This window comes from Cyanistes caeruleus, unplaced genomic scaffold (genome assembly GCF_971803275.1).
Source record: "Cyanistes caeruleus unplaced genomic scaffold, bCyaCae1.hap1.1 HAP1_SCAFFOLD_89, whole genome shotgun sequence".
NCBI classification, from domain to species: Eukaryota; Metazoa; Chordata; class Aves; order Passeriformes; family Paridae; genus Cyanistes; species Cyanistes caeruleus.
In genome coordinates this window covers 1241292-1254751 of record NW_028255894.1, presented here as the reverse complement: position 1 = coordinate 1254751, position 13460 = coordinate 1241292, and the positions used below count along the sequence as shown (strand labels likewise).

General features: G+C 53.7%; 1 protein-coding gene across 1 annotated transcript; it reads right to left on the bottom strand.

Moving 5' to 3' along the window:
- Positions 1-684: 684 nt before the first annotated feature.
- LOC147646649 (uncharacterized) lies at positions 685-8099 on the bottom strand. Its single transcript, XM_086873223.1, has 13 exons — positions 7881-8099; positions 7453-7524; positions 7293-7364; positions 6606-6713; positions 5880-5951; positions 5430-5501; positions 5156-5227; positions 4967-5068; positions 4413-4520; positions 4057-4128; positions 3897-3968; positions 3207-3287; positions 685-2577 (listed from the first exon to the last, which is right to left on the bottom strand). Exons 1-13 carry the CDS (start codon positions 7975-7977, stop codon positions 2411-2413), a joined length of 1167 nt encoding a protein of 388 aa, XP_086729349.1. The 5' UTR covers positions 7978-8099; the 3' UTR covers positions 685-2410.
- Between the last annotated feature and the right edge of the window lie 5361 nt (positions 8100-13460).

The following is a 13460-nucleotide window of genomic DNA, read 5'->3' as shown; positions in this document are numbered from 1 at the left end:
TAGAAGAATGCCAAGAAAACGGAAAAACATATTGGATTACCAGAAATACAGCCACTTTTAGAGAATGTCTTTTGGGAGACTGTCCCATGAGGGATACTTGGCTGTGCTTTGAAAAGAACGAACCAGTAAAAGGTGAACCTGATGTGGTAAAGGAGAAAAGAGTGGACATGAGCGTGGGAAATGAAGAATAGGAAAATTTGAGTGGGAAGAACTTGTTCATTGATTCAGCTGAAAAGATCAGCAAGGAATTAAATATAACTGATTGTTGGGTATGTGGGAGTACTAAAATGTCTGATATTTGGCCCTGGGAGGGAATTAGCTTAAAACCTCGAGAAATTTTAAGCATAAAACGAACTGGGGAAAACCAAAGAACACCAGGGTATAGGAGAAGGGAAAAATGGGAATTAAAGGCTAAGGTAATTGGGGAAGACTGTATTCTACAAACTGGAAAAAGATATAGAACCCTGGTGGGGCGGATGGCATGCAAAAGATATCTTATAATGAAGAATCTAGGAATTAAATGAGTTCCCCAAGAGCCCAACCAATATTGGTCCTTAGACAAGAGGGAAAAAGGGTGCATTCATCATGAAGGATATAACCTTTACGAATGTGCAGAAAAGGGGATCAATCCCTTCTGGGGAATTAGAAGCCTATCAAAGCATTGTTTTATAAATGCAAAGGCAATTTCGGGTTATATAAAAGAGAAATTTATTATAAAACAATAATAAATTCGAACAACGAGAAAAAACAACAATAAAATAAGCAGCGCAGCGCTGGGTGGACAGGGTCTATACACAAGGTATAGGTGCTCCCAAATCCACGCCTGAGAGTCACTTGGCCTGGGTTTTTATAGGAAGTTTGTGTCCCGAGGCCAAATTCCAAGCAGGCACCCTTCGCTAAGAGGTTCTTGATTGTTCGAAGAATAGATTTCCTGGCACCGGAGAATAGAGTCAATAGACGCTGGGCAGAGGCTCCTCATATGTAAAGAGGTCCAGGATGTCTTTTTGATATCATTTTGGTCCGGGCCATTAGGGTGGAGTGGTGGGACCCATCCTGGAGCCGATGGCTTATCTCAGCTGGCTCCTCTTCCTTTGTCTAGTTTTTTTTCCACTTCTCCAACACAGGCGGGCAGGGCGGAGGAGCTCAGGTCCGGCGATATCTCGTCCGGGCCCGTTCTTTTGTTTGTTCCATGGCCTGGGCTGATGTGCCTGCTTGTGATCGTTATCTGGGGGTTTGGCTGCAATCTGTTGCCTCACGGAGGAGAATCACGACCAGATCCGGAGAAGGACTTATTCCCACTACATGTTGTATTTTATGCCATTGGAATCACATATATATATATTTTATTTATACCCTTTACGAATTTTTACTCATAGATTAATTTATTACAGCATAGTATTAAAACAAAAACTACTTTAGTTTGTATAACCCAAAGACTGCAAAAGATAGCTGGAGATGCCCCCTACATTCAGAAACTATCTTACCCAGATGAAGACAGCAGTGACCAGAACTCTGGGGGAGGAATTTATTGCATTTCTGTTATCAGGGAATGTAAATCTCGTTGGCGCCAAGAAGATTGATCTATTGGGAAGGGGGCAAGAGAAAACTAAACAGAAGAACACCAAAGATCCTAAGAAGAATGTATGAATATGCATGAGAATTTATGGATATGTAGTAGGATTCTGTTTTTAAGGGACAATCCTTTGTTAGTAAGGTGTGCTCTCTTGGCTGAATGCAGAGACACCTGGCCGTATCTATGTACTTTATTTTTAGCTCCGAATCATCTTTTTATTAAACCTTTAAATTCTATAAGAAAAATATGTGAACCTCATTTTTCACAACACTGAGCTGTTTGGCCGGACATCTGAAGCTGCAGAGGCGCTCCTGTAGAGAAAGAAAGTGGCTGAGGCCCCCAGCTGCCGCTGGCACACAGGGACCCTCCTGCACAGCAGGGCCCAGAGCTGCCAAGGCTCCCCAGCACGGCTGGAGCTGCTGGCACAGCTTGGCCCAGCTGGACAGCTGCCCCTCAAGGCCCTGGAGAGCAGGGGATGGCTCTGGGCAGGGTCCCTGGCCAGGAGCGGGCCCCAGAGCACCTCTGCCTTACAAGGGCAATCTCGTCCCCGCTCTTTCTCCTGCCCACCTTGCTTTGCCTCTGCCCGCTGCTCCTGGGGCTGCTCTTGGCCAGGCAGCCTCAGTGGCAGCCAGCACTGGCTGCAGCCCCAGCGGGCTCCCCAGGACAAGGCCCAGCAATTAAGAGGCCAATGAAAGCCCTGGGCAGCAGCAGAACTCTCAGCAGAGTGTTTTGGGCAACCAAGGACTATCCACAGGTCTACAGCAGCTTCACTGGGAATGTTTCTATTCTACAATAACTTTCAAAAGAAGCTGTTTGAGGGAAAAATGAACGAAACACTCACCGTTTTGTCTTCCAGACATACCAGATTCCAACACAGCATAAAATGAAGACAAGCACCAAACAAAGCAGGCCTGCCATTAATTCTAGCCAACAGCGTGTTCCCTGACAGAAACCTCTTCCGATGCCCTTCTGGGAATTGGGAACACGTGTTGTGCCAGCTGCATCTGTGGGAGCAATGGGCAGCGTGAGGCCTGTGCTGTGCTCCACGGCTGAGCTGGCAGCACGGTGGGTATGTCCAGGATATTCCCTGTTTCCCCCAGAGCTGGGGCCTGCAGGCACCTTGCCAGCCCTTGGCACAGGCTGTGCCACCCAATAAAACCCAGAAAGCTGAGAGGAGAACCCAGGGACAGCACAGCTGCTTGGGCAGTGGCTCCTTCCAGGGACACGGTCCAAACCCATCCCTGAGCAGCCACTGCCACCCCTGACCCTCCCTGCTCTGTGACAGCTCCTCCAGCCCAAGGGGACAGAGCCAGGCCCTGTCAGGGGCCAGTGCAGCCCCTGCCCAGTTGGGAGCCAGGGCTGGCTGTGGCTCTGGGGTCATGGCAGGGCTCCCACTCGGGGCTGCTCCTGTGTCTTGGGCCTCTGGATGCTTAGGGCCAGCTCCAGGAGCAGCTGCAGTGGGATGGACATTGGTGCAGGAATCCCGATTCCAGGGACTGGGAATGAGCTCCAGAGGCCTGGAAGCCGAGGCACCTCCAGCTTTGGCTGCTGCCAGGCAGTGCAAGGAGAGGCCCTGTGGGAAGAGCTGCTGGCACACAGCCCCACCAAGGGCTGAGCCCAGCACAGCAATTACCTCCTGTGCCTGGGCCCGTGCCTGCAATTGCCTCCCTTCCTTCAGGAAATGCCGCCTTCCATAGAGCCTCTCTGTCCATCCCTTGAGAAAGGAAGAGGCACAGCTGGATCAGATGGAACCATTACATAGCAGGGAAGTGGCCTCTTCAGGAGGCAGTGCTTGTCAAAGACATGGAAGAGGATCAGGAAAAGGCCCAGGCTCTCTCTTGTCCAAACCACCACCTCTCCTGATCTGCTCAGAGACCAGGAAGTTGCAGAGGATCTCAAGGTGTGCATGGGCCATGGTGCAGTTTGGGTTCCCTGTCTGCTGATGCCAAATGCCTTCCTGCAGAGGCTGGGCAGAAACTGCATCCAGGCCAGGCTGGGAAACAGCCCTGCAGGGCTTGAAAGCAGCAGCAGGGCAGCGAGGCTGCCATGGATCCCTTCCCATGGTGCAGGGCATGGCATGTCCAGAAAAAAACCCTGACTGCTGAGTCTCAGGAAAGGCTGAAAGACATGGACCCACCACGCCCTTTGAGCAGTTCCTTCTCTATTTCTTTCAGGATGTGGTGTGACTCAAGTGATTCTTTCTGTCCTGTGGCTCTGTTCTTCCCTCTCAGAGGACCTTAATAAAAAATAGTTCCATTTCCCAGGAATGGATCCCAGAAAAGCAATGCTCAGCCTGTGGGTACGGCAGGGACACACCACTCACCCCTGCGAAGGGAGCCGGGCTTGCGGGCAGTGATCAGCAAAGGAGCTGGGAAAGTCCTCGCTGCAGACACACCTGTAACTCAACAGCCACAGAAGCTTCTGTCACCTGGTTCCTACCAGGTTGTCAATGATTATTCCTCGATGGGACACTGAGAACATACCTGCAGGAGGCTCCAAGGGCTTCAAAACTTTATCCAGCCAATCTAATGGAGAATCCTTCCTGGGAACCTCATCTGGAAGGGAGCACAGATCAGAACCATTCCATGGTGTGCTGGGATCGCCCTTCGGCCTTAGGGAACTGGGCACTGCCAGGGCGTTGGGTAAGACCATGGGAGCCAAATGTCAGTGGACATGGAGAAAGCTGTAGAGGGGCCTGGAATGCTCTGGGCTGGCTCCTGGTCACTCTCAACACTCTTCCCATGCCCTGTGCAACATCCCTCAAGGGTGGGCACTCCCCAGCAGCAGAGATGGCAGCTCAAGCCTCAGCAGGGCTCAGGCCCAGAGGCACAGCAATTACCTCCTGGGACTGTGCCTGGCATGGCCTCCCTTCCTGCAGCAGAGGCTGCCCATGAGCCACTGCTTCCTCCGGGAAACGCTGCCTTCAGCGCAGCCTCACCATCCACTTCTGCAGAAAGGGACAGCTGGATCAGATGGCAGCATTCCCCACTGGGTGAGGTGGCATCTTCAGGAGGCAATGCTTGCCAAAGCCTTGGTTAAGGACCAGGATATCATATAAATTTTTAGGATTGGCCAGGGCCCTCCTTTCTCCAAACCAACACCATTTCTGATCTACCCAGAGACCAGGGAATCCTACAAGACCTCAGGGTGGGCATGGCCTGTGCTGCCGTTTGGGCTCCCCGTCAGCTGATGCCAAATGCCTTCCTGCAGAGGCTGGGGAGAAGCTGCAGCCAGGCCAGGCTGGGAAACAGCCCTGCAGGGCTTGAAAGCAGCAGCAGGGCAGCAAGGCTGCCATGGATCCCTTCCTGCTGGGTTGGGCACTGCGTGTCCAGATATGCAGAGAAAGCCCCTGGCCGCTGAGTCTCAGGAGAAGGCTGAGGGACATGGACCCACCTTGTCCTTCCTGCAGAATTTTCTTCAGCATTTGCCTCATGGGTTTGGATGGCTCATGGGGTTTCATAACTCCTGTAGCTTTGGTATTGCCTCTTGGAGGACCTTAGAGCAAAATAATTCCATTTCCCAGGAATGGATCCCAGAATGCCAATGCTCAGCCTGTGGGGTCAGGAGGGACACACCACTCACCCCTGTGATGGGAGCCAGGCTTGTGTGCAGCAACCAACCCAGGAGCTGGGAGAGTCCTCCCTGCAGACACACCTGTAACTCAACAGCCACAGAAGCTTCTGTCATCTCTTCTGATCTGAACAGGCAGCACTGAGCCTCAGGAGTGGTGAGAGGATCACGCAGGGTGAGGGCACACACGTGCACGGCTCTGTCCTGGCACCTGCAGCGATGCTCTCCTGGCCAAGCCTTGGGCTCTGAGCTGGCAGCTCTCCCAGGGGGAAAGGCCTTCACCTACCCTCACCATCTTCCAGAGCCTCGGTCCTGGGTGTGGGGTGGGAAGCCAGATCACCTTCAGCAAGAGGCTTGGCTGAAAAAAAAGGTAGGACAGAACAGCTCCCGTGGCTCTGTAGGAGACCCTCAGGCTCCCTGGGGCTGGCAAAGGAGCCATGCAAGGCACAGCCCCGGGACACAGCCCTGGGCCCGGCCCCTTCCCTCTCTGCTCCTCTCCGTGGCTGCACAGAGCACACGGAAGGAGACACTGGCATTGCACACGGGAAGAAGATTGACAGCTAAATGCTCCTTCCTCCCACTGGTAGTGACCTGTGGGATCCCTCAGGGCTCTAGAAGGGAGCAGGGCGAGATTTCCAGAACCCATCAAGCCTGAGATTATGTTAAGAGATATGGCAAATGCTCTTGCCACCTTGTCATTTTGTGTTCTGTCAGTAAAGGGAATAGAAGAACTTGCCTCCAGCATTCTCCAAGATATTCAAAGTATCATTCAGTAGCACTTCCAAATAATTGAGGTTGCGTTCCAAATCTAGAAGGGAGCACAGATCAGAACTGTTTCCATGGTGTGCTGAGATCCCCTTCTACCTTAGGGAACGGGGCAGTGCAAGGGAGTCGCGCTAAGGCTGTGGGTGCCAGATGTCAGTGGACATGGCCACAGCTGCAGAGGGGCCTGGGGGCTCTGGGCTGGCTCCTGGTCACTCTCCACCCTCTTTGCAGGCCCTGTGCAGCATTCCTGGGAGAGGTGGCTGGAGCAGCCCAGGCCCCACTGGGGCCCTCTCTCTGCCACAGCTGAAAGAATTGTAAAAGCAATGGGGAAGAACTACAGCAGGCAGTGCCACAACTGTCCCTCAGGCCCTCCCTCCCTCCTGCCCACGTTCTGCTGGGACAGCTCTCCCATCCCATAGGGACTGGGCCAGGCTCTTTCAGGATACAGTGGAGCCTTGCCCTCCCCCTCTGCCTATTCCCCACCATGGGCACCCCTTTGCAGCTGCCGCCAGGATTTGGGACCTGTCTCCCATGGAGGGACCCCAGCAGGACTGCTCAGTAGCCAAGTGCCCTGAGCCTGCTGGGGATAATTCCACTGGGCTGTGCTGGTCTTGTCCGGGCTGTGCCTGCACTGCCCAGCAGCAGAGATGGCAGCTCAAGCCTCAGCAGGGCTCAGGCCCAGGGGCACAGCAATTACCTCCTGGGTCTGTGCCTGGCATGGCCTCCCTTCCTGCAGCAGAGGCTGCCCATGAGCCACTGCTTCCTCCAGGAAACGCTGCCTTCAGCACAGCCTCTCCTTCCGTCTCTGGAGAAAGGAAGAGGGATACATGCATCAGATGGGGCTGTTTGTTCCCCAACATGAAGGTGGCATCTTCAGGAGGCAATAGTTGTCAAAGATATGGGTAAGTTTCAGGAAGGCATCCAAACTTTGGAGCCAGGCCAGCCACATCTACCACAAGACTGGGAAACTGCAGGGGATTTCAGGGTGTGCATGGCCCATGGTGCAGTTTGGGCTCCCTGTCAGCTGATGCCAAATGCCTTCCTGCAGAGGCTGGGGAGAAGCTGCAGCCAGGCCAGGCTGAGAAACAGCCCTGCAGGCTGGGAAGGCAGCAGAGGGGCAGTGAGGCTGCCATGGATCCCTTCCTGCTGTGCCGGGCACGGCGTGTCCAGATGTGCAGAGAAAGCCCCCGGCTGCTGAGTGTCAGGAGAAGGCTGAGGGACGTGGACCCACCACGGCGTCTCTCCAGATCACTCAGCCTCTTGTCTCCTGTAGGTTTGTTCCTCCCTCTAGGAGGACCTTAACAGAAAGTATTTCCATTTCAGATGAATGGATCCCACAGAACCAGGGCTCAGCCTGTGGGATCAGCAGGGACACACCACTCACCCCTGTGATGGGAGCTGGGCTTGCTTGCAGCCACCAGAAAAGGAGCTTGAAATGTCCTCGCTGCAGACACACCTGTAACTCAACAGCCACAGCAGCTTCTGTCACCTGGTTCGTGACAGGTTGTCAGTGTTTATTCCTTGTTGCGACAGTGAGAACGTACCTGCATGGGGCTCCAGAGGCAGAAAATCTTCATGAAGCCAAGCTGCCTGAGAAGCCTTCCTACCACCCTCATCTGGAAGGAAGCACAGATCAGAACCATTCCATGCTGTGCTGGGACCCCCTTCTACCTTAGGGAACTGGGCACTGCAAGGGGCTCAGGTAAGGCTGTGGGTGTCAGATGTCAATGGACATGGCCAAAGCTGCAGAGGGGCCTGGGGAGCTCTGGGCTGGCTCTGGTCACTCTCCACCCTCTTTGCAGGCCCTGTGCAACATCCCTGGAAGGGCAGTGGGACCAGCCCAGGGCCCCTGAGGCCTCTGTCCCTCCCATAGAGAAAACCCTCCCTAAAGCCCTGGGGAAAACCATCCCCAACACTTCCCAGGGAGAAGGGAGCACTGTCCTGGGAAAGGGGACCGAGGCTGCCAGCTCACCTGCTCGCCCTGCTCGCCACGGAGCAGCCTGGGCAGCCCTGTCAGGCAGGGCCACTGCCAGGAGGAGCAGGAGGAGGAGGTGCAGAGCAAAGGCCATGGTGCCTTGCCCTCTGCCAGTCCTGCAGCTCTTGCTGCCACCACTGTCCTGACACCGCTGTCCCAATGTCAGCACCGCTGCTGCCGCCGCCGCTGCTGCCACAACAGTCGTGGTCAAGGACTGACTGCTCGGTCCTTGTGGTGCTGGGCAACCACGGGGCTCTGGGACCTCTGTGACCTCAGAGCCTGCTGTCACCTCAGCCTGCTGTCACCCCAGAGCCTTCTGTGACCTCATGGCCTTAGATGTCTGCCCCAAGTGTACTCCCATCTGTACTAGAGGACTGCTCTGACTGTGAATCTTTGACTTCATCAAAGGGTCATTGCTAAACAAAACCTTGATTTTGCCTGCTGACATTGCTGGACAGGCAGTGTCCCAGGAGATGCTCTTGATGGTTGCCTCTTTTCCTGGGCATGGCACTGGAGGAGGTCCAGGCCCAGGTGATGCCACTGAAGGAAATGTGCCCTCAGCCCAGGGATGCTCAACACAGACTCCCCCAGCCCCTTGGGGCCCTGCCTCTGGTCACAGCAGCCCCTGCCTGGCTCCTGCCTGCCCACACCGTGGTCAGCCCTGCCTGCTCCTGGACATGGAGCTCAGCCAGGGCTGGTGCTGTGTGGGCTGTGCTGGTGGTACCAGCCGGACACTGGGGTGAGAGCTCCATCTCTTTATTGGAACAGAAGAGCTGTGCTGGGCCCTGCCCTGGCAGGAGGGACCCACCTTCAGTCCAGGCCACAGAGCAGGGCGGGTCCCTTCAGGGACACAGGGCCTTGCTTTGGGTGGTGGCAGCATCTGCACAGCAGCAAGCTGGTAATGCAGCTGTGACAGGGACATCACGTATGGGCATGGAGATGTGAAATGTGTGGTGCAGGTGTCCCTGAGGGAGGTGTTTGGCCTTTCCTGTGAAGCTGCAGAGGGGAACCTGTTGAGAGAGGAGATGGCTGAGGCCCCAGCTGCAGCTGGCACACAGGGACCCTCCTGCACACTGGGAGATTCTCACTGTGCTCAAAGTTTCCCTCTGAAGACTAAGAGCTGAATGTGGATGGGCTTAGCAGCTGATCTGCAGGCCAAACAATTGAGGTAGCAAAAGGAGAAATTGAGAAAATACAAGTTTATCCATAGCAAGGAAGAAAGCAAGGCAGTTAGCATGGAAACCAATAAAAAGGGATATAAGGGGTATTTGCAGTTGTAATAAATGGAATTGGTTCGTGCTAACTAAATTGTAACTGTTATTAAAGTTATTATTAGAAACAATCAAGAATCAGTGTTACAAAGCAGATGTACCCCTTTGCAGATGTTACATGTCAAAATTAAGGTACAGGACGTAGTTTAGAAGATAAATGGTGTCTCAAGACCAAAATTGCCTTGAGATGGACCAAAATTAGAACAAATTTAGGCATTGGGCCTAAAGATTAGTAAACATAAGGCTAATTAATAGACTTACATAACACAATGCTCAGTATGTATGCACAAACCTGTAAGGTTATCCAAAGGACAACAAGGAAGAAGAGAAGCCTTCGCCAAAAGACCACCAAAAGAAGACTGAAGACCCCCTAACAACAAGTGAGGCATGTGCCATGAAGAAAAGTGATGTAAAGTCAGAAAAACTTGAGATAGGAGGGAACTTAGAGGAAACATTAAGGAATATGTATTAGGATACAGTATATAAGTTTAGCTTGAAGTGCTTTGTTTTGAACGTGAGGCAGGGTGGGAAGCCTCTGTACCCTGGTCAGTTTTGCTTATGCTTTAATCATACTTAATTACTAGCAGATTATATATATACATTTTAATTTTTATTAGACTGTAGTATTTTACTAAACTGTATTCTTTTATAACACATTACTATTCAATTTAGTAAATTGTATTCATTTTTAATTAAACTGCCATTAACCCAAGGGTCCTAGTTGTCAAAATTCTAATTTCATTTATAACAATATTTTAACAAAGAAGGCTGTTACAACAACATTGGTATTTACCAAACATGACACAACATGAGCTATATTAACAAAGAAGGCCCCTTACGGTGACAACATTCTACTGTTCAAACTGTAAAACATCTTTGTGTACTGATCAGGGGGTAACGATTTACTCTTTACAATCCTGATGGTGAATGTCTCCTGAGGAGGTCTGGTCACAGAGAAGAATGAGCCCCTTGTGGGCTGCCCCTGTTTGGACAACCTGCTCCTCACCCCAAGCCTCAGCATGTCTGACATCGCCCACCTGGGACTGACATCCCAAAACATTGAAAACATTTCTCTTTATAATTTTTCTTTATAATTAAAAACTAATTAATTAATAAAAATAAATTTTTAAGTTTATAATACTATTATTCTGAATTTTTATAACCTAATTTTTATATTTATATAAAAGAATTGATACATTTTGCGCAACTAAAAACATTATCGGTCCTTGGTTCCAAGTACCACAATTCCCTTCATTAATTAATTGGTCACTATTTCTCCCTCTTTATGCTAATTACTCCTATTTTTAGCCCGTTAATCGTAATTTTGAAATTATTCTCAGACAGGGTAAAAGGGGCCACTTTGGGGTCCATGGGGACTTTTCTGAGGAACATTTGGGGCAGTTTTGGGTCGGGGGACGGAACTTAGAGAGAACTTGGGGATCTGGAGGACACCTGGGGAGCCGGGAGGGCACTTGGAGCGGCATTTAGGGATTCTGTGAGACAATTCGGGGTTCGGGGGAGCACCTGGGGGTCCAGGGGGGCACTTGGAGGTCAGGGAGGGGAATCTGGGGGCCCTTCGGGGTCCGGGCGGGCACTTGGGGGGCTGTAACAGGGAATCTCTGGGTCGCGGGGGATGATGGGAGTTGTAGGCGCCGGTATAATGAGGCTTAATGGGGCCGCGGAGCATCACGGGAGTTATAGGCGCAGCTCCAATGGGTTCCGGTGAGGCGCGGGGCATGACGGGAGATGAAGTCCCGCCCGGAATAGCGCTCTATGGGCGCCGCGGAGCATGATGGGAGCTGTAGTCCCGGAAGTGGCTCGGAAGGCGCGTTCGGCGGTGTGGGGAAGCGCTTGGAGAAGACTTCTGCGTCCGAGCTGCAGGTGCTCTGGGCGAATGTACACAGCTCGGGAGCACTTGAGGGGAACCTGCGGAGCTGTAACCGGGCTCTTTAGGGTGTGGGGCACGGCAGGAGGTTTGGGCGCGGAACTGTGTTGTGGGATGATGGGAGATGAATTCCCAGGAGTGGCTGGAAGGGGAATCTGTGGGGTCGGGAGCATTCAGGGATCCAGGGACGCTTTGGGGGGCCTCGAACGGGCGCTGAGGGGGCACTCGGGGATCCTGAAGGTTCTGGGGGACACATGGGACATATGGGGGGCGATCCCGGGGTTCTGGGGAGTGCAGGGCATATTCCCAGTTCCTCACAACCTGGTCTCAATTGCCCCCTGGAGGCTCCTACTGACTGCCAGTCTGATCCCAGTCTGATCCCAGTATGATGTCAGTACACAGCCAGTGCAATCTCAGCCACTGCCAGGATGATCCCAGTATAAACCAGTCTCTGCCAGTGCTGCCACTCCTGAGATCCCCCAGCCCTCTCTGTGTTCCCCCCTCCCACATCTCCCCAGAGGAGCCCCAAGGGCTGGCAGTCCCCAGCCAGGGTCCCCAGCCAGCCCCAGGTTGGATCTGCAGCCCCCAATTTTCCCAGTTTCCCTCTCCTTTTCCCCAGGCCGGGCTCCCCCCGTCCCCAGCGGGTGGGAGCAGCGGAGAGCCCCGCGCTGCCCATCCCGACCTGTCCCGGCTCCATCCCCGCTCCTGCCGTGGGCTGTGAGGGGTTTGGGAACGGGGCACCGAGGGTGTCACTGCTCCTGGGGGAGGAGGGGGAGGGATGGAAGAGGAGGGAGGAAGAAGGAGAGAGAGAAGGGATGGAAGTAGGAGAAGGAGGTGGGGTTAGGGAGGAAGAGGAGGAGGAAGGATGGAAGGGGAGCAGAGGGAGGAAGAGGAGGGACAAAGGAGGATCACGGAAAGGAGAAGGAACCACAAGGTTGAGCACTCCTTGAATTCATAGCCCCCTCCTGTGGGATCATCACCCACCATCCCACAGGTGATGGGGGAGTGGGAGCTTTGCCCGGATATCCTGGGGGGGTCCCTGGGTTGGGTTTATTTTGCGGGGGGGGATGTTTGGAGAATGTGGAACTCCAAAGCTGAGCGAAAAATCATACTTGGGGGGACATTGGGGGGTCTCACCATCCCTAAGTGGGGAAATGGAAACAGGGGGAACTTTTCGGATTCCTGGCACTCCCAGCAGCCTGGGGATGGTAGGGACCGAGCAGACAGGTTGTCCCCAGTACAAGCTTGACTCCCAGCAGCTGGGACAGGCGGGAACCCTTGAACCTTCTCTCCTTGAAGACAGGGGAGACGAGAGATGGGGAACTCCTGGCAGGCATTTTCAGAGCTGAATATTGGTGTTTTTTGGAGGTTTTATGGACCCCAGATGTCCGGTGACTTCTAGAGATGAGCTTGGACAGAGGGACCTGCAAACTCAATGTCCTCATCCCTTGTATTTCCCCAAACCAGGATTTCCCATTCCCAAACCTTGCCTGGATGGAGAAGGAGGCTGTGAGGAAGAGGAAGATGTCCCAGGACACCCAGGCAGGTGAAGAGGAAGTCAGTGCCCCTTTCCCCCTCTCTCCTGCTCCATCTCCCAGCCCAGCAGGGCCCCCGGCTGCAGGACAACCCCGCTGCCGACGCCGTCCTGCCGGGGACGCACTGGGGGGATCTCCTTCCCCTTCCCTCTGGCACAGAGGCAAATCCCATCCTCTCCTTGTCCTTCCTCCCCCAGACCAGGAGCTGAGGATGGAGACCAGGGAGGACAAATCCCCACAGGAGAAGCTCATGGAAGAGGCCGTTTTGAGCAGCTCCACAGTGCAGGAATCCAATGGGAAGGAAAATCCCCAGAGATCCCGCAGGAGGAGGGGCTCCAAACCCATCCCAGGGTGCTCTGAGGAGGAAAGACCCACCCTGTGCCGGGAAGGCGGCCGGAGATCCAGCCAGGGCTCTGAGCTGGTGGTCCATGAGCAGCTTCAGGATGGGGAGAAGCGCTACAAGTGCTTGGAGTGTGGGAAGAGCTTCAGCCAGAGCAACAGCCTGATCTGTCACCAGATGATCCACACTGGGGAATGGGCCTATGAGTGTGAGGAATGTGGGAAGGGCTTCAGCTGGAGCTCCCAACTCATCATCCACCAGCGCATCCACACTGGGGAGAGGCCCTACGAGTGTCCCGAGTGTGGGAAAAGGTTTCAGAGGAGCTCCACTCTCCTCAGGCACCAGCGGATTCACAGAGATGAGAGGCCCTTCTGCTGCCCTGACTGTGGGGAGGGCTTCAAGCAGAACTACACCCTCATCACCCACCGGCGCATGCACACTGGGGAGAGGCCCTATGAGTGTGGGGAATGTGGGAAGAGCTTCAGCCGGAACTCCAGCCTGATCTGCCACCAGAGGATCCACACCGGGGAACAGCCCTATGAGTGT